Source organism: Charadrius vociferus, unplaced genomic scaffold (genome assembly GCF_000708025.1).
Source record: "Charadrius vociferus isolate BGI_N301 unplaced genomic scaffold, ASM70802v2 scaffold1, whole genome shotgun sequence".
Lineage (NCBI taxonomy): Eukaryota > Metazoa > Chordata > Aves > Charadriiformes > Charadriidae > Charadrius > Charadrius vociferus.
The window spans coordinates 4,287,946-4,309,137 of record NW_009647680.1 but is presented as its reverse complement, the minus strand read 5'-3'; the positions used below and the strand labels follow the sequence as shown (position 1 = coordinate 4,309,137).

Genomic DNA, 21,192 nt, shown 5'->3' with positions numbered 1-21,192 from the left:
CGACACCTCCCTCCACCGCAACCCCTCAGGCCAGGCCAGTCACCGACCCTGCCTGGGATTCCTGGCCCCTCCTCAGGAGAAGGGGTCTTTCGTTGAGAGTGTCGTCGTCTTTTTTTTTTATTATTTTTTGGCTTGTTTTTCGGCTTCCTCTTAAATAAAATAGTTATGCTGTGGGTAAGGGAGGAGGCGCGGCGTGTGTGAGGAGGGGACGGCGGACGCGCCCCTCGGCCCCGCTGCGTTGGGACCGCGCCGGCCCAGACCAGAAAGGCGGGAAGAGGAATACGGGGCTGGAAGAGCGCTGACAGGAAGGGTGAAACAGTCTTTAATTATATCCCACCGACACCTCCGCCCCCCGGCCCAAGCGGGCAGGTTTGTGGATTGCTGCCACAAGAGCCGTCCCCTCCCTTCCTCCCGTTTGGTTCACAGATGGATCAGGATCGGCGAGGGAGGGGGGGAGGGGGGGGGCGTGTGAAGGAAAACAAGAGAGCCATTTGTGTTTTGAAATGCCGTTTGGTATGTACTTGGGGTTCGTGCCCTCGGGAAGGCCCGGCTGGATTGCTCTCTCGTGTGGAAGGAGCCTGTGGCTGTGCCCCTGTTTCCCCTCGCTGCTCCCCACCGGCTCTCTGGTTTGCATCACCCGTGTAACTCCTGCTGTGTTCGCGCTGGACGTGTCCTGTCTCCCACTTAAAAATAAAAACAGATGTCAGAAACACTCTCTTTCTAGCCAGGTGTTCCTCTCATCACTTACTCTGGTAATGCCTGCGCAGTAAGGGAAGAATTCCAGAATAAGAGCCAGACAGACCAGAGAGTGAGAAAGGAGTTACGAGACATCTGTTCCTTACAAAGGCTCTCTGTGTTGCTGCACTTTTTTGTAAAGCTGCTGCCTTATTACTGAGCCGACTGATACAACTGACATGACTGACAGCATGATGTTCTGGTGCTAAAGGAAGATAAGTCTCCTTAGCATGTACAGTAAAATAACTGTGATGGATAAATATAATATAGTATTTTATTCCCCTCAATATCTACCTAGGTAAATGAGTTCTCCTAATGTAGGGGAAAACAGCCAGTGTTATCACCATGCAGCCTGCGTTAGGTTGTGGCTGCTTGTCTGTACTGAGGTAAAAACAGTTGTAAAATACACAGTGAAAATCTTGTGGTGATACCAAAGAGAAAGGGTGTGTGTCATGGCAATATTGCTCTGGTATTCTTACTGTTGTATTTTGGTGTGTTGTACAGGCTGGTTTGCAAAACCTACAGGAAACAAGACATCTGTGACTCCTCATGAGGAGATGAAGGCAGCATTTATGGCTGAAATGAAAGCTGAAAACATCAAGCAGTTTCTTTAGTAAGCAATGTGTAGACTAATCTGTCAAAAAAAAAAAAAAAAAAAAAAATTCAAGCAGGGGCCAGCTCAAGGATGCCACCAGACAGAGGAGGGTGTGCAAGTTCTCAGCCATAGATTTTCTCTAATGTGTCTGTGAGTTGTGATTGACAAAACAGTCCATCTCAGCTCCTCTTATACTTGTTTGTGTTGGAAATGGTTGAGGAGTTGTCAGTAATATCAGTACTTAAAGTAATTAAAAATTGGCCAAGCTCTTGCTGAGCCTTTGGTGAATGCTTGTATAATGCAGAGGTGCAACCTTTCGCTTATGTGCCCTTTTTCAGTCCACAATAATGTTTACCTTACATTGTTTTTTATGGAAAAATCATTAACCTCAAATTAGGCTGTATGAATGAACTTTAATCAGGAGAGATTAAATGGAAAATAGCAGAGTACATCAATGTAAAACAGAAGAAAATCATACCAGTGTTGAAGCCTTTGGTTCTTCCTACATCTTAGGCCTTAATACCTTTTTGCTACTCTCCCTTCACACTTTCTCATGCTGTGACCAAATTTATGGGTTAATCTGTCACCATTCCAACCTTGTACTCGCTTTCATGAAAAAAGATAGGTTTCCAAGCTCTTTCTTTCTGCATAGTGAATAGCTAGAACAGACACAGTAGATACCAGCTTGTCATCTGATGGTACATTACACTTCTCATAATAAAACTAATAGTCTTAAAGTTTTAGAGTCTTTTTTAAGACCATAGTTTTTTTACCAGCAATTTTTTAGTCTCATCTACCCTTTGGTACTTAAATTAGGTGATTTTAAATGTAATCTTGTTTCTTTTATTAAATACTGAAAGCAAAGCTGCTAACATTTGTTCCTGCAAATTCGAACAATGGAAGATGACAATATAGGTATTTTTTTTGCTTGTTTAATTACTGTAATTAATTTCTTAATTTCTGTAACTTAGAAGCTTTAACTATGAGGAAGCCAATGCACTATTATTTGTTGATTTTAGGGATCTTGTAAACAGATTATGTGGAGAGTGTAGTATTTGTTATTTATTCCAGTCTGTAATAGACCAAAAGTCACAGTTTTATTGATAGAAATTTACTTTCTGTGTAAAGAAAATGTTACAGTATCAGTTATTTTAGGAGCAATCAACAAATTCAAGTTTGCCCTAAATTCCCAGCCTGATTAAATAGCATGAAGTTGTATCTTGCTACAAAACTAAATTACTTAAAAAAACATTTTCAGTTTATGGGATTGTGACAGTCCCATTCATTTAATTTTAAGTGCATTTGCCACAAACTGTTGCAAATAAATTATCTGGAAAGTATGTTCTCTTTACTACCTAACAGCCACATCCGGGACTATATAAACATTGAAAACTGAAGACTTAGGATTTTTTACAGTCTTAACCTGTGTTTTGGCTCCTAAAAAGTCAACTATTGCTAAACAGCTGTGTAAAAGGACTGCTTTCTGCCCTCTTAACTCCCTGTCTCTATGCCAACGGGAAACATTGTACCCCATTTACTGTCATGTGGCCAGTTCTGTGGTGAAATACAGCAGATACTTAGTCTCTGCTGAGAACTACCAGTGCAGGCAGTCAACAGATTAGAAGAGGAAATGAAGAAAAACACAATATTCAGTTAAATGGGAATGTAATAAAGGAGAATGTTATTGCATGAGTCAAATTTTAATGAAAACATGAAACTTAAACATTCCAAACTACTACAGAAAACAGCCATTGTCTCTAACAATAACATATAACTGTGCTCTTGGTTCAGTATGTCACCCAGAAAAGGGCACAGTCACTGTAGCAGGGACTTTAGTACAGTGTTGTTCCTGGATGTTGGCATTATCAGAGAAACATCGTTCTGTCTAGCAGCATTTGATACAAAAGCAGAAGTGTATAGTTCTTTCAAAGTGCTTTGTTTGATGGCTTTGTTCTCATTGGAACTCAAGAATTATAATTTTTCCCATCCTTATACCCCTTCCTTATCAAAGATCCAATTTCCTTCATTAACACTAGCTGGTGTGACAGATGCTTCTATGGCATGTTGATGGCATGGTCATATGACAGGATGAGGACATCACGATGACAACCTCATTCAGCTGGGTGTTTCTTCAGCTTACTTCACCATTGGGCTTTCTCAATGATCTGGACAATTTATTTTTTTTTCAGACAATGGATTGCTCACTATTTACAGTATCTTTCACTGTTTGTTGTTCGTACTAGATGACTTTTTCTCTTAAGTTACAAGCTATTGAGTTTTTCTGCCCCTTGTTTGTAAGCCCCTGTGAACTCACTTTTATTTGCCAACAAGACACATACAGTGAACTTTTAGATACATCAGTATTTGTGCAAAAATTGATTAAAATAGTGGGACTTAAGGAGAATATCCAGTTAATTAAAAGTAGGGATCACACTAATTATGCACATTTCTAAATTGAATACACAAAGATAATTATACTCAATTCTTTTATCACTTCACAAGGAAGGTCAGTCTCATTATTCATAGGAGATATTGGCATAAGGTCACCCAGAAGACAAGGGACAAAGCAAGGACAAGACCCCACAGCTGACGTCTTCATGCCATTCTTGCTAAGCCATGCTGCAAGGAAGATACAAACACCTGTGGTAGCACAGGTCAGACTGAACTCCATTACCTCAACTTATTTATAAGACAGGCAAAAACATGGATACAGAGGAGTCTTGGTCCTTATTTTGCCTGAGTACATCTGATCATCTTTAGGGGGTTTATTTCCAGCTAGGCTAAGATGAGTTCTGACTTTGAGCTGCAATGCCTGATTCTGACTCGTTGCTTCTTTTTCTTTAGCAATTTTACACAGCTTCCTCACCTAGCAGGAACAAAGGAGAATCTGCATCTGGCACAGCAAGTCCAAGCTGAGTGGAAAGAGTTTGGTTTGGATTCTGTTCAGCTGGTTCATTATGATGTCTTGCTCTCTTATCCTGATGACACTAAGCCCAACTACATCTCAATAACTGATGAGCATGGATATGAGGTACAGAAATACCAGGTTTTGCAACCAGGGAACAAATTCACCTTTATACACCTGGAAAGCCTGGGAGGAAAAGCTGTCCTCTGCTTTATTAACGGTGTTGGGCCTGACCCAGAGCTCATGGAAATGAGGAGTTCCAGTTTGCTTTTATATCTTGAATCTTTGTTTCTTAATGTATGTGCTAGGAATACTAATAATTACCCCGATTCTTAAAGCATACTGACGTAGGAGATTTATGTAAGAGAATTACTTTATGTAATGAAATTGTTTTAAAATTGCACTGTTATTTAGAAAGAGGAAAGCAACCATGGTTAGCATCATTATTTGCATTGATTCTTTACACAGTATTGGTAATCGTGCTAAATGCAATTTCTTGAAGATTAGAGTTTATGCCTTGAGATGTACTATCACAAGTAACATCAGTTCATTACAGAGCAGCTCTAGCGCTCGTAGAGGCTCCAGGGATCAGCAGAACACAAGCATTTTTTACAACTATGGTCTAACCTGCTCTTACCTGCTGTACTGAGACCACCTTAAGGGACCTTGTCTTCATTTAAGCGGGATTCTGTGTGAAGAGTGGAGATGAGATTTGCAACATCACACATTGAACCTGCATACTGAGAAGCGTGCTCTAAAACTGAAGTCTTTTAAACTGCAAATGCATGTGAAATGTGCCTGAATAGACAGTACTTCTTTTCCACATTGCCTGGTTTACTTTTTTTTCTGTTCTTCTTTCCCACTAGATTTACAACACATCACTAGCTGAACCTCCTCCTCCAGGATATGAGGCGGTTCGAAATGTGGTGCCACCCTACAGTGCGTTTTCAGCTCAAGGAATGCCTGAGGTAACATAGTAGAATAGTAAAAGAAATAGAAGTAGAAATGGAAACAGAAATAGAAGTAGGAACAGAAATAGAAAAAGAAATATAGACAGCAATAGAAATAATAGAAATAGAAAAGATGGAATGCCATAGAGTAGTATAGTGTACCACAGCACAGAATAGCATAAAGCGATACAGAATAATGTGAAATTCCTGGATCTTAGGCTTGAGTTCAAAACCTGACATATCACCAGTAGGAAAGATGTCTTAGCTCTGATGTTCTTGGGAGTTTTGCAATGAAGCAATGTTCAAATTGAGCCATCATACATATATGTTTATAATTTTTTTCTCTAGTGTGAGTCAGAACTGGGTTTTATTTTTACCTTTTCCTTAAAATATATAGTAATAAATCTTTAATGTTGTCAGCTGCTATAAGCCTCTCCAGTTATTTCTGTGACTATGCACAATTGTTTCCCATCTTGATGAACATATGACTTACATTTACGTAGGCAAATGAACAATCTGATTTTCAAAATGATGCTTGCCCAAGGCTCACAATGACAGGTATAACTGTACAGTGTGCTTGAAAATGCCTTTTGCTAGCATTTCTATCTGGTGGTAAAACTGTCGCTGTGATCTGAGATTAACACTAATCCTTTCTATCGTGTTGTACAGATGGTATCAGCTGATGGGCTTCCTTTTATAAAGCTGGCCTGTCTTAACACAATTTTTCTATCCTATGACCATTAGTGGTTTCAATTAATATTTTATAAGATTAGATTTTCTTTTTGTTGTTCTCAGTATCTTTCCTGTCTATACATTCTGTACATAGAATAATGTACCTTGGCAGGGCCCTCTGGAGGTCATCTGGTCCAGTCTCTGCTTTTAAGTTGGATCTGACTTTGAAACCTGCTAACAATGCTTTTACTCACACAGCCCGATATTAGTCATGTACTTTCTGAAGTTTGTTAATAAGCTGTGCAAATCCAGAAAACAAAAGGTATCCTGTATTCATTTGCCTCAGATACTCAAAGGAAGCTGGATAGGCAGATAGTCTGTATCCTAGGATATGACAGCTCTGAGTATTTCAAGAATTGCTGTGGGAATTTTGGAACATAATGTAAGGTAAAATTCATGGATTCTGACTTTGTATCATAACATAATATCACCAAAGAAAGACAGAATAACTTCACAGCTTTATTCAGTTTCTGGAGAGCTACAGTAAGTGATGGGCTATGGGAAATAATAAAAACAAGTTTTAAAAGCTGCAGCTTCCTTCTTTAGAAAATTAATTATATATAAGAACATTGTTTCTGAAAAAAAGCCCAATAAATAAAAGTCAAACTGTCTTTTCAATGTATGATGCTTATGTTCACCTTATTACATAATACTTCGATAAGAGCTCCAGGTACCTAGCTAGTGCTGTTAGCAATAACATTCTCCTGTGAGCAGTTGTCTGCACCTGTACTGCAAACAGGGAGCATGTACATAGCTCAGCAGTGGGAATACTCAGTGCGTTCAGGGCTCTTCGGAGTTCTCCCGGCCCTGTTTATGTACTTTATGTTAAAAGCCATTCTATTAAAACCCAGAACTAAACTATGGAGGGAGATATTTGGAACTTGTCAAGTGCAGGTTCTCTTTCTGCTCATCAATTTTACGAATGATTCCTGCATAAAGCTCCAAGTTCAATGAAGGGAGAAGGCTGTAAAGTACCTGCATCCCATGCTAACTGTAGTCTCACGAGTAGGCAACTTCCTGGAAAGCGGTAGAAATGGATCAAAGTTCCTGAGAAGCAAAGAATGCAGATCTCACATTTTCTGTGTGAGTCCTCTAATCAGGGAGTTGTGGAAATACAGTTCAGCGCTGCTAGCACTATAACTTTTTCCTGAAGCTGCTTTTTAAAGATACATAGCAGTGACTGTGTTTCGGAGGTTAAATACTGCCAGAGTGGGATAGGAGCTACTTGCCTGCTAGAGTGAGACCCTGCAGAGATTTAGAAGTAGTTTCCACTCATCTCAGGTTCTCAGTAGATGGAAGATGGAATATATCCTGGTCTGTCATACAGATTGTCAGAATATGTATGTTTCTCCTGTGTGGTGTGGTTTAACTAAATCACAATAAACAGTTGGATGAAAAAAGTGAAGCTTTGAACAGAAACTTCTTTTAACAAATACTCAGCAGAAAGCAGACAGAGTAGTGAAATCACATTCTATCAGACAGTAGTAGTAGTTTGGAACATTGCCATTATAAGTAATGGTAAAATTCTGTTCTTCGCTTCATTTTTAAGTGACTTCAAAAGTACTCCCATCTAGTTAATGATGGTCACAAGTAAGAGTGTTCTTGAGATCTCTAACTACACTAAAAGAGCCCAGACAAGACATTTTATGAGTTCACACTACATTTCCAAAGCTTTTGTTTTATGATAGTTCTATAAACATGAGGGATTTCATCACATCACTAGTAAATTATGATACAAAACTGTCACAATGGTCTGATAAGAAATTTATTGCATCAGTGTAGTTCTTAGTCCTGTTAATGAAAGTTAAGAGATGAAGAGTTTTCAGAGATGCTAAAAAAAATGTAATTAAAGCCTGATTTGCTATGCAATAAATCGAATATTGACAGAATCTTCAAATAAGTACCTTTTAATGTAGTTTCAGAAATCTGGTGTTGATTTTCTGCAACACCAGAATGCTGTAAATACAGATTATATACTTTATATCAGATGTAGTTATGAGAGCTGCTTCTAAAGATCAGAACTGTTCTTTTCTTTATGTGATGGCATCTATTTAATCAAAGACATTATTTAAAAAAACTGTAAAGTGTGAACAGGTTTTCACCATAAAATGTTACTCTCATGTTAACTTGTTTTGCACTTCATTGTAGAACAAGGGCCCTGAAATGTGAGAACCCAGCAGGTTACTATTAATTGTTATAATTACAGCTCTTCAATTATGTAAGCAAAACTAATGAAATCAACATTTTTGTATTTGTCAGAAAAAATACAATAGCCTACAAATGCAGATATTCTGTACAAGACTAAAGAAATTATTTTAAAATGGAGGACCAAATTCCCCTTTTACTTACTCTAAATAGACTGGAAGAACTGTATTGGCTTCAGTGGAGTTACACTTGATTTTACTGAGAGGGAAAACTACTCCATAAATTCAGAACAGCTTCTACAAGAATAATCCTTGTGTTTATGAATTATTCTATGAGCAGAGAGGACCAGAATCTTACTAGGTGTGAAACTGTGTGCCTTATTTAAATACATTCCCCTTTAGTTCATGAATTTATCCTAACTGAATTAATTTTGCTTAATTTAAGAAGAAATTGCAATTTGAGCAGGTTACTGATGAAACCAGTACAGTCAGAATGACTGTACCAGAGTCGTATCAGGACATGTTGTATGCTGTTATATGAGACCACCTGAATGTCTAGTCAGTGATTTTTTTCAGTATAAGAGATTTAAGCTTATACCTTTTTGAAATTAAATTGAAGATCTCTCGGGGAGTGTCTGGTAATATGCAGAAATGCACTAAAGAAGAGTTTCCTATCACCTAATTTTAGTTGTCTGAAATGGTAGGCATTTTCCCTTAACCAGTCTTTGAGGCCTATTATAGACATTTACTCAAAGCCTTTGAGGTGTAATCAATGAGAGGTATATCCAAAGACCAATTTATTCCTTTCTAAAATAGGTATTTAAAACAGGTTTGGGGTGAATTTTTCTGAAAAGGGTGAGTTCTCGAGAACTTCCCAGCTCTTCATTGTCTATGGAGTGCACTATAGGACCTTCTTAGACAATGTGCACAACTTTTAGGTAGTGACATCAAGGAAGATTAATTATGCATCAAGTACTGAATAACATGGCTGAAACCCAATCATGAAGAATACTGTATTCATGTGCAAGTATATTTATTTTGACAGTCAACCACCTGTAGCTTCTGCTGTATTGAATAAGAATTGAGTCCTGAGAATTTCATAGGATATTGGCATCATTTACTCTGCTGCATAAAATATTTACAGTGGTGTCTGTGTCCAAAATACCTCCAGCTGTCCAAGACTGACTACAGCTTAAACAGACTATGAAAAGAAGTAAATGCTGTATTCTGAGCGCTTACTCTTAAGTTTCTGATTCAGAAGTCCTATCTTAACCCACCATTGAAGACAAAGTCTTGCGGGTTTGGATGGTAGGAGTCTAAATTCATTAGAAGTCTCTTGCCTACCTAATTGTCTCATGATCAAAGAAGAATTCATACCAGAGCCAGTCCCGGAGCTCATCATTCCCAGCTTATTCTCTTACTAGATCACATCCTCCTTTTGACATGCTCATTGACATTCTTGTTTCAAATTCTACCTCTTTCTATCAGGGTGAGTTAGTGTATGTGAATTATGGCCGCACCGAGGACTTCTTTAAGCTAGAACGTGAAATGGGAATTAACTGTACAGGAAAGATTGTTATTGCCAGATATGGGAAGATCTTCAGAGGAAATAAGGTAATGCCTCTGTATGAAAATGTTACTTGTGCTGTCCTTCAGTTGATTTTCAAGAGACTGAAACACACATTAAAGCGCTCTGGAGATTTTAGTGTAACTGAGATTTTCATGGAGAAGATTCTTTCTTAGAAGATATAAATATATATATATATTATGTATATAATACATCGATAGGATAAAAGTAGGTAAGTTGGAAAATGTTCCATATTTTTATGTTCATTTGCATACTATAAAGAGTTCCAAAATATTACTAACATTCTCCGGTAATACACTCTAACTCTGAACTAGGCTGTTCTTTCCTATTGGTTCAGCTGTGCTTTAAGATGCCTATATTGTATTTCTTTATAATGGTTTCTGTACACCAGGCAGAGACTATAACTGTATGGAGTTTATTTTAAATTCTGTATTTGTTTATTCAATGTCCCTATCATATAAATATTTTTAAACTACAGATTTCTGCATATTTCCATGGCCTGTACATGGAAAGTACATAATCATGTGCATACCTGAGGCCTATACTCAAATTATTTCCTGAATAGGGATGTAAGAAGACAGTCTATTTAAGTGTGTTTGGCTCTTGTACAAAAATTAGTTTGACCCTAATTTTGGCAGGACTATAATTTGTGTTTCTCAGTTGCCTAAGGGTATCAAACACTGAATCTCCTCGCTGGAACACCAACTCTTATTATATGCTGTTCGCTAATCTTCTGTGAGCTTTTAAGTGGGTAATGCACTGGTTTACATATATATCATTTTAAGCAGTGGAAAGCAACATGTAACTCATATTCTACGTCAGATAATATTTTGACTAAATTGTTTACCACTCTTAAAGGTACTATCTGATTGGAAAAGTCTTAAAAATTGAAGAAGGCATTGCTATCTATGAATCTTTTATTAACATTAAATAGAAAAACCTCGGAGTTACTAGTATCTAGAGGGGCAGTTGTCCTGTGGTTTAGAAATTACGTGCCCTTGTTGACTGACAAAGGGATGATATGTTCATTCATTTCTGATGACTATTTATACACTGTATAAATAGCCTGTATAAAATCTGGAGAACTGTACTGTGATTTTCCAACTTCCTAATGGTGTGCAAGAATAGGATAGAGAATTACGGCAAGTACTGTATTTTCTGAAAAACAGCTTTGGTATTTCTGAATTAAAATACCCAAGTTTAAAACTGTTGAGGATCAGTTGTCACTCAGTCACTATACATCACTGTCTTATCTAGTGGCAAAAATGATTTGAATGTCAGAATGACATGTATTTTCTTTCTCTCGCTCTCCATCAACCAGAATTATACAATAATAAAGAACACTTTTTAAAATCGAAACAGCACGCAGGGCAGTCCTTCTGCTGTATTAAGTTTAAGGCTCGTCAACAAGCCTCTTTGGAGTTTGGCTTGTTCACAGCCAAAGACAGTTTCAAGCTTTCCAATAATAATAACATTTCTGTGTGGTCTGAAGTTTTAGATACATTACGACATCATTTGGGTAAATAAGGTAAATACATGACTAACTAAAAGATAAGATTGCATCACTGTGATACAGTTTTTTCCATCTGTGTTGTGTACAGTTCAGTAAGTTGATTGCATTAATCTGGATGACAGAATACCAACTCAGGTTATGTAGTAATACTATGAAGGATGTTTTCCATGTTACTGCAGTCATTTCCTAAAATTCAGAGGAACAGCAAACCTTTTCCTTTCATATGGAACCTGATATCTGCATATATATTTTCAGGAAATTTTATGATATGAGACAGTTATGGGCCCTTTACTTAGCCCAAGCATTGTAAAAAGCCCTGAGGAATAATCACTGTGATTTATAATAACTTTCTTTTGCCCCTTGAACTCTTGTGTCAAGCTATAAAGGACTGGATAGGGACCGGAGATGTGCTTTGCAGGTGAAGAATGCTGAATTGGCAGGTGCCAAGGGAGTTATTCTGTACTCCGACCCTGCTGACTACTGTGCCCCAGGAGTAGATCCCTATCCAAATGGATGGAACCTTCCAGGCGGAGGAGCCCAGCGTGGAAATGTATTAAACCTCAATGGAGCAGGGGATCCTCTGACACCAGGTTATCCTGCAAAAGGTGAGTGACAGTAAAGAAGTCACGCTCTGAGGGTCTGGTTTCAGGGAGGGAGGGGAAGGTAATGGGGATGTTCTTTCCCTTGGAGTAAAACACATTATTTCTTGGTCTTTCTGTTGCTCATAAGAGGCAGTTTTGGGCTTCACATTGGCAGGCCACTTCTGCAAATGGTGCATGAGAGAAAGTGAGAGGATGTTAAGGGAGTCACACAGTGCAGTGCTGGGCTGCTTAACTTCACAGACATACCCAGTTAGCCCAGAGATCATGACACAAGTATTCCACAGCTGAAGCCCTACTTTTTCTTTCTGTTTCTCATCAGGGAGTCAGCAAGGAGCCAGCCTGCACAGCTCACAGGTTGCTTTGCTTTTGCAGTTCTCCTTTCTGCAGGATTTGGGCTGCTTTCCCTCCACAAGAGCCCTTACTAGCAATGCTGAGACCTTTCACGCTGGGACTCATCACCTGGCTGCAGCTGCGGCTTCTGAGAAGATGACCATTCCCCACTGGTTCATCACCTTCCTCAGCTGCTTATTTGAGCTCTGCCTAAGCTTTTTCATTTAGTACCTAACCCAGATCATTTTGACTGAAATGCATTAAGACCCTTTCATACCAGCGTTTGAGCCAGCATATCTGAGAGAGGCCGTCACCTCAAGGAGAGTAGTCCCTAAGTGATGGGGAAAGTTGCCTCTAGTGAGCACAACTTGGGCTGGAAGAGGATACGTGTTCACAATGACAGCATGGCAGAAGCAGACCACGAGGAAGATTTCTGGTTCCTCATGCTTGAGTCAGTGCTCTCATAGATGAATCCCTGTCTGCTTCCCTCAAATGTGAATTCCCTCCCTGTGAATGTCGTACAAAGGAGGAAACTATTCTCTTCCATACCTGTTGGTTTACAAACATCGAATTTTAACCACATTGTGAAAATTAAGGTTTTCATTCATAAAAAACCCCATGATTTACATTTGAGCTTTGTCAGAACAAAACCTAGACTTCATTTTGTTCACGAAAACAACAAAGCAGAATATTCAGTAGCTCAGTGTATAAGATTTTATCTGCATCTTTTATCAACTGGCAAAATTTTTTAGTTCCCAGCTGAATGTTCCAAATATCAGACTACAAGCTTCTTATTTGTTCTTGTTCTTTCTCTGTGGCTTAGTCTGAAGTTCCTTCCCATAGAGAGAAATATTTCTACCTAAAAGCATTTCAACGCAAAAAATTAGCAAACAATTTTAAAATTTCCAGCCAGCTCTAAATGCCTGACTACAGGTACTATTGAAGGGTTTTTTTTAGTGTTTCTCTGAAAACATGTTGATAAAGCATTAGAAATGAAATCTCTGACTAAATATCAGCCCGACCTTGAGGGAAGTGAAATGATTATACCTGACTCCAGTGTTAGGACTGTGCTATGAACTGTGCAGATTCCTTCTGAGAGTTGTAAATATGAAAATACTTCTCTTTTGCTTTCAGAATACACCTACCGATTAGACAAAGCCAGTGGTGTAGGTCTCCCAAAAATTCCAGTTCATCCCATTGGCTATCATGATGCTGAGTCATTACTGCGGTAAGTATATGGGAAACATAAGGAATTTTAAGCAGGCTGTTTTTTGAAAGTTATGAGAGTATCTGAAAAGAAAGAGAAAAGACTTTTGTACTGTGTTTCTATTGTAGTTGTTGAATTTACTAGTGCTAATGTAGCTAAAAAGACAGATTATTCTGCTGTGGAAGCTTGTAATATAAATTGTCTAAAACAAAGACCATCACTGGTGTGCGTGAGACCTAATGAAGTGGGATTCCTGGTTCCTCATTTGTGTTTGGTGCTATTGTAAGATGTCTGTAACTAATAATGATTTTATTTTTTTTTATTTTTTCATAATAGTCATATGGGAGGATATGCACCACCGCATAGTAGCTGGAAAGGAAATTTAAATGTATCTTACAACGTGGGTCCTGGTTTCACAACAAATTATTCTACAAGGTCAGTTTTGTTTCATAAGGAAAGTGTGCTTGGGATCAGAGAAAAACAGGTAGAGTAATGGAATTTGACCAAAGGTATCATTCCTTTGATTAAGACCATTTCCTGGGCTGAAAGGCACTCAGTCCAATGCTTCAGTAGATTTACATCTTGATTGGATGGATATTGTTTTAGTTTCCAACTTATCTTGAACCAGTTTCATTTGAAAAGCATCTAGCCTTTGACAAACTATTTGATGAGACTGATGATTTTTTTGAGAACTGAATTGGTTTGTTGTCGTCTTAAAATTCATTTAGGTCCAGCTTCTGGTCTTATTATTGCCTTATATAAAACAGTATTAACCTACAAATCAAGTTTTCCAGAAAAAAAGCTTTAACTACAATGTCATTTTTATTGCTTCAGATTGTTTTTGAACTGATTTAGTAATTAAAGTTTAGGGCTAAAATCCAGGTGTTTCAATATTGGCTGAGCTATTGTACTGACTTCATATAAACCGTTTGACCTTTTCCCTATGTCTTAGTCATACCACATGAAAAATTATTTCTGAAAAATATACAGACAGACCTTGAGGATGAGTTGTTGCACCTCCAGCTGTGTTGTAGATAAACAAACAAAATGTCTTGATGCAACTCAGGTTGTCTGATTTTCTGCTGCCTGAGAAGCCACATCAATGTTGACCATGCTGGAGTCAGTTCTAATTTGCGCCAACCTCTAGATGATTAGAACTATTTACCTTTTTAACATTAGATGGTTTTCATTTTTCTTTCAATCTTCCAAATTTTAAAACTAGCTGCTAGCAAAAAAATCTTTGAATTTGGAGTTCTGAGCCTATTATCCATATAAATCTTATTGACATCAATAACACTACATAGCTTTCAAGGGCTAAATGCTGTTTTCAATTGCACAAGTATAAATCCAGAAAAAACTACACTGAAATCTTTTCAGATTTATTTTGGTTTAATGGAGGGTCAATTTGGCCAAAATGCTTTCCTTACAATTTATATTGTACACTTTTGAAAGGTGTCAAGATGTTTTATTATCTAATCTGGTGGATTTTCTCTTTGGATTTTCTTGCCAATACACTAGAAAGGTGAAAATGCACATTCATAGCAACAATGAAGTAAGGAGGATTTACAATGTGATTGGTACCATCAGAGGCACAGTGGAACCAGGTAAAGTCATTTGTCTTGAGTGTAGTGTGAGTGTCCAGTGACCTCTACATGCACTTTGTAATTACAAGGGGGAAATGATGAATATGGTTTTCTCTAAACTATTGCACTGCATGATCATTGGTGTTGAAATATTTATTGCACCAGCTTTCATATGGTTCAGGGTATGTCAGCGCTTTGACTGTAAATGATGATTTCCAAGGGGGAGTTATAATCAAGGCAGAAATATTTGTCTTCAGGCAAGTAACTTCGCAATTGAAAGAATATTCTTGAGTGGATATTCTTTCATACTAACATGAGAATGGATTTTGCATTCCATCTGATGACATCATATCCACCACTACTGACTTTTTGTCTGTCTTATAGTCACTTGTAACCAGTGTGATTTTACAGTCTAAAACCCCAGATATATAGACAGCCTTAGGATGATGATAATATAATTTAACTTCTAACTGCGGCACTTCCCTGTTGCCTGAAGCACAACTGTTAACCATATTATGCTAGCACAGAGATCTAGTCTGGCTTTGATCTTATTAATCACATCTCTGTCATGATTTGGACAACCCTTTTTATGATTGACTATATATATGTATTCAGAGAAATACTGCATTCAGCACACCTTAATGTTGTGAGCTGGCATGCTGTACAAATATCATTAGTGAATCAGCTTTATCATGAAACACACTATTGTAAAATATGGAAAGATGCTTCTATCTTTAGAGGAAAGCTGCAGTATTTCTAATAATAGAAGTAACATGGAATATAAGAAGTCTTAAGTCTTATGATATCACATTAATTGTGTTTGAAAAATTCTTTAGCACTGTCTGAAAATGCAGAAAAACATCTTTGGAGATTCAAATTGTCTTTTGCTTTCCTATCATGTATATTATAAACTATTAAGCTTTGTTGCCAGATACCTACATGGAAAATTAGAAATTACTTCCAATTAACATCTCTATGGCAGGAAAAAGTTTTTCTAAGTAAACCTCCGTAATTAATTTCTCTAGACAGATATGTTATCCTGGGAGGCCACCGTGACTCATGGGTATTTGGTGGCATTGATCCTCAGAGTGGGGCAGCTGTGGTTCATGAGATTGTGAGGAGCTTTGGAAAACTGAAAAGCGAAGGTAATGTAATGAAAGACTAAAGCACACCAAAATCACTGCTCTGAGCAGTGCCCACTACTTTCTCTGGGATTTAAGCCTATGCTTAAAATTAAACATGGGTATCCCTGATGTCTTGAATAAGCATGCTGCTCTGCAGCGGTTAATTAGTTCCAGTTACAACCTTGGTATATGTGAGGTACTTCTACTCAAGAAAAAGTACACCTAAAGGAAAACAAAACACAAAATGGGAGATACTGAAATAAATATGACATTTAAGTACAATTGATTACTGTGTACTTGTGGCTGGGCAGACTGGATGTTTCAATGGCCCTATAAAATTGATAATACAGTGGTGGACTGATCAAGGCTTCATCAGGGCAACATTGAGAACCTTCTCAGCACTTGATGCACTTTGGAGACAGACCCAAGAATAAATTAAGCATGTCTGTGTAATGCAGAGAATGAGCTGTGCAAACATAGTAGGAGGTAATGGTTAAAAATACCTCATGCCTGGTTACATTAGAATGGGAACAAATGCCAACTGTACCAAGTTTCTGCTGCTATCAGAGCAAACGCTATCTCCCTGTCTGACATCCCATGGAAAGAAACTCTGACATAACTCAAATACTGTGCTAGAGGAACTTTCTTTGCCTACCCATTACGCTTAAAACCTATTGACATTTTGTTTTCTTTCCATTCCTTCACAGTTTTTGGATATCAGGAGAAACTGTCTTTAGAATGCAGGGGAGCAAAAGATGAAAAGGTTCCAGTAGCCTCAGAGAAAACTTTGGGCTGGGTTTAAATCGAATGCAGAATTCCAAGTGAAAGATCTTTGTTTTGAAGGTGATCTGTCAAAGTTACAGGGAATTCCTTAGGTTTTGAAATCCAGCATTTGGGAGACAGAAATTTGATAATAGATATGAAAACATGCCAAACGCTTTTCTGTCAAAGTAGACACTGGTGTACAATGTGTATTAAATTGGACAAAGCAAAAGAGTAGAAAAGCTTTCTTTCAAGAATTTGTGCAAAAGGACATTATTTTTCCTTGTTTAGAGTTTTGAATTTTAGAAAACTTTCTTACAATTAAAGCTGAGTTGAATACATTATTTGGCACAATATAGAAGTAGAAGTGATTGCTACAAAATTAGCAGACCATTATTAGATTAGATTAGATATAGCGAAGAAGTTGGTGTTAAAGTTCGTTAAATACACCTCTTTCCCCACAGATCAGGATAAGAGATGAGCCCCCCCAAAAATCATATTTGCTTTCATGTTCGTTACCATGTAACAAGCAGTCTTTATGTCTGTAGTACAATTTTCACGGTCTTTTGCAGGATGGAGGCCAAGGAGAACAGTGATATTTGCAAGCTGGGATGCAGAGGAATTTGGTTTGTTAGGATCGACAGAGTGGGCTGAGGTAAACCGGTAGTGTTCAAAGAGAAACTTTCACAGTGGCAGGTCTTTGATAAATCTGTACCAGAAAGCAACACTTCTTCCCTCCCTCCCTCCCTCCCTCCCTCTCTCCTCCTTACACTCTCGCACACTCACACACACTCTCTTAAATTTCCTTTTGAACTGCAAAGAATATATGGCTCCTTGCAGTATCTGATGACTTTCCCTGAAACAGCTGTATTTCTGTGGATGGGAAAAAAGCTCGCAGGGAAAAAAGTGTTCATCAGCATTTTCTTCCTCTTTTTGTTCTCATAGGAAAATGCCAAAGTATTGCAAGCACGAGGAGTGGCTTATATCAATGCAGATTCCTCCATCGAAGGTACATAGTTTTGACTTGTGGTTTACAGGAATAGTGATGGTGTATCCAGATGACTGGGAGGCATTTTGGCTTGGAGATCCGTGAAAGCTTCCGTGCGATAATGTTGTTGCATTAGTTCGGGAGTAGATATGGAGGGGAAACAGTGACCCAAAATCATAAAGTATCCTTCAGATATTCCTGTTTCTTCAGGGAAGAAGTCCGTTGCAGTAGCTACACTATTTGGGAAGTCATGGGGAGGGACACGAACTGTTGTGTCCCTGTCAGCAGTTCTATGGCAACTCTTTAGAGTCAGCTTGTCCTCTAATAACATGTGTAATGAACATAGGGACATACGAAAAGCTCTTAAGGGTTGCTTCGAAAGCTGGGCTGTAATTCATCTTCACCAATACAAATGCACTGACAAGATCACAGGAAAACTTTTCTACAGGGAGAATCAGCTTGTTCCTTGTAGAGAGTGCAGCTCTCTAATCCCTTTCTTACTAACAAATAATGGCATGAGGTTTCAGCTGAGTAGGACTTGCTTCTTCGAATAAATAGTTTTTCCTGTTTTTCAGGAAACTACACACTACGAGTGGATTGCACACCACTGATGTACAGACTGGTGTACAGTCTGACTAAAGAGGTAATATAACTTGAAATATTTAGCCAGCATGTTCAGTGCTCACTTACTGGATGGTCTGTATATAAAATATGGTGTCAGATGTTTCTTTCTTTTCTGCCTACAGTACCTCTTGTAAGTCAATAGCTAAGTAACTGGAGCTTTTTCCCAGGAGTGGTAAAGGAATTTCAAGTTTATATATAAAATTATTAGTTTTTCAGAATTAGGGTTTTTTTCCATTTCTCCTGTGAAAATATTCCTTCTAAGAACAAAAGAATAAAAAAATGCCATGAGCCAGATGACAAACAAGCACAAACCTGGCTGCCCAGTCCAACCGCTATGTTGCCCATGGTAGTGGGAGGCTCTGACTCCCTTTAGGCAGGGGAAGAAATTAGGCTTGCTACCGTGCTGTTTTTAGCATGATGTGACAGGTTCGATCAATGTGCTCTGCTTCAGTGTACCCTGTTAGATATTCATTGGCTCTGAACATGATGGTGTCACGCGTATTTGTGTGGCACACAAAATTAAAAGGTAGGGACCTTTCTCAGGAAATAGCCCCGTCATCTTAGATGTAAGATGTTCTTTGCTTTGAGAGTGGGTCTTAGAGGCTGGCACTACAGGGCTTTTTATTTCCTTTTTTTTCCCCCTGTTTATCTGTATTAAAGCATGAATATTTGATTAGTCTTCTTTGTGTGTGTTTTACATAGATATATATAATGTACATTCAACTACTTCGTATGTTCTATGAATCTACTACATCTGTCTTCATCTGCTGTATATATTCAGTCGTCTGTCTTTTCCAGGGTCATTAATTTGTTTTCTCTTGGAAGCTGGCATTAAACTGGTACAAAAGTAAAGGAAATGTACTAATTCAGTATAACCATTTTCTGGCAATTGAAAGACAGCAACTAATATTTAATTCTGTTAAAATTAGGTGCCCAGATAAAGATATTTCTGTCCTGAACTGCAGAAGAGCTGATCACCTGCAGTTCCCATGGTAACTTGTGCTAAGTGCAGGTATTCAGAACAGTCAGAAAATCAGGTCAGCAGAGTCTCAGTTTGGGCACCATGAGCAATCGTTAAAATGTTGTCCTAAATACCAGTAAACATGGTTGCGTAACTCATCCTGGAGCTGGGAAGCAGCAACAAAGGCTGAAGAATGCCTGTAACCACAGCGTGTTGGTAGCTGATGTCTGAAGAGAATGCTGATCAGAGAGCAGGTCCTGTGTGATCCCATCCAAGGTTAATCTGTGGCAAAAAGCGTTAATGCTGTTAGCACCATTCTATGAACAATTAGCTTCATGATCAAAAAATCCAGTATATTAGTTTTATTATTATTCCTGTTGTGGAGTAATTCTTACATAGTAGCTATAGCTATTAATAATGTAATACATATTAATAATCTTTAATAGAGGAAATATAATAAAACCTCAGCAGCCCACCAATAAAAAGGAAAGATGAAAGAATACCCACAGTGTTTAACCTGCTCAGTGATCTCAAAAGTAGTCAGAGTGATAGGAATGAACTTCAAGGTGATTATGATTTGTATATCTCTGTAGCAGCTATGATCACATAAACACTAAGTACTATACATTTTGCCCTTCTAAGGTTACTGCTGTATCTGTGAAAATTATTTTTGTGAACTAAAACAAGGTAGAAACAGTTTCAAATTAACCCAAGACAAAATTGTTTGAAATTTCCTGCCAAAGTAAAACAACGAGTTTTGGGTTTATGAGGGTTTTTTGCATTGAATATTTAAATTAAATGCCTGAAAATCTCATAAAGAAATATCAGAATGTAAATACTGACTTGAAATGTTTTGCTTTCCCTGCTTTTTCTTCCATTTAAAATTACTTATTTTCAGCAAATAAACTATTCCTCTGAAAAATGCTATGCATTTGAAAAAATAAAATGGAAATGCAGAAAGGTTGAGGGACTTCAGACTGTGATGCATTAATTTCCCTAAGCCATAGGCTTTATGTGATGACAGGTTATAGATTTGTTGCTTGGTAACATTTAAAATTGTACCCTTTGTCTTTTTTTACAATAAACTTTTTCTAGATACCAAGTCCCGATGAGGGGTTCGAAGGAAAATCTCTTTATGAGAGCTGGTATAAAAAAAATCCATCAAGAGAATATAAAGACGTCCCCAGGTCAGTGACAAAAAAAATAAACAGCATACCAAAAGTTATAACTTGTAGAGCGTGGGTTTTAAAGAAATATACACTTGAAAAACTGAGCCCCTAAAAGAAACGGTGTGATCCTCAGCTGGTATGAATTTCAGAGTTTTATTGATTGAAGCTGATACACAATTGTATGATAGTTTTGTGAACTTGCCTTTGTAGCATGAACAGGAAGCTTTATATAAGGGAAATGAAGTGTAGTTTATACAGATTTAGACAAATAAGGGTTGTATGCACAAGGCAGCATCAGGCACACAAGATGCTAAACACAGCAGCTTTCCCTTGCACTTGCTGCAAGTCTTCCGGAAGGCCTCTGAGTTTGGGTGGCCAGGGAGTACATCAGACAGGTTTTTACAACACTATCCTTCAAAATTACCAGGGTTTCTCTACAGAGCCTCAAAGACTGATTCTGTTCCGTGGAGCCACGCTAGTACTGTTGTGTTTTCTCTGAGTTGAGAGCTTTGGATAGTGGAAGTTCAGTAGGAAGAAGGTCATTGGGTCTTCGCAATGATTAAAGACAGTGAGTTAAATTCTCTTCTTGAGAGTTTGATTTCTCTGCCCCTGAGAATGCTGACTGTGCTCCTCCGAGAATGCAATCGATGAGGTGCATGTAATGTAGGGGTCACAGGCCA

The 21,192-nt window shown here is 38.1% G+C and overlaps 1 protein-coding gene across 1 annotated transcript in view; it reads left to right on the top strand.

The window, feature by feature from the left end:
* The window catches only part of FOLH1B (folate hydrolase 1B), a 34,364-nt gene that overhangs the window by 7,623 nt on the left and 5,549 nt on the right, over positions 1-21,192 (top strand). The window contains exons 2-14 of the mRNA XM_009881244.1: positions 1,240-1,348; positions 4,175-4,361; positions 5,102-5,203; positions 9,550-9,675; positions 11,581-11,767; positions 13,229-13,322; positions 13,638-13,736; positions 14,820-14,905; positions 15,910-16,029; positions 17,343-17,425; positions 17,716-17,779; positions 18,334-18,401; positions 20,439-20,530. Coding sequence (XP_009879546.1) covers positions 1,240-1,348; positions 4,175-4,361; positions 5,102-5,203; positions 9,550-9,675; positions 11,581-11,767; positions 13,229-13,322; positions 13,638-13,736; positions 14,820-14,905; positions 15,910-16,029; positions 17,343-17,425; positions 17,716-17,779; positions 18,334-18,401; positions 20,439-20,530 — 1,417 coding nt within the window. The remainder of the gene's footprint in view (positions 1-1,239; positions 1,349-4,174; positions 4,362-5,101; positions 5,204-9,549; positions 9,676-11,580; positions 11,768-13,228; positions 13,323-13,637; positions 13,737-14,819; positions 14,906-15,909; positions 16,030-17,342; positions 17,426-17,715; positions 17,780-18,333; positions 18,402-20,438; positions 20,531-21,192) is intronic.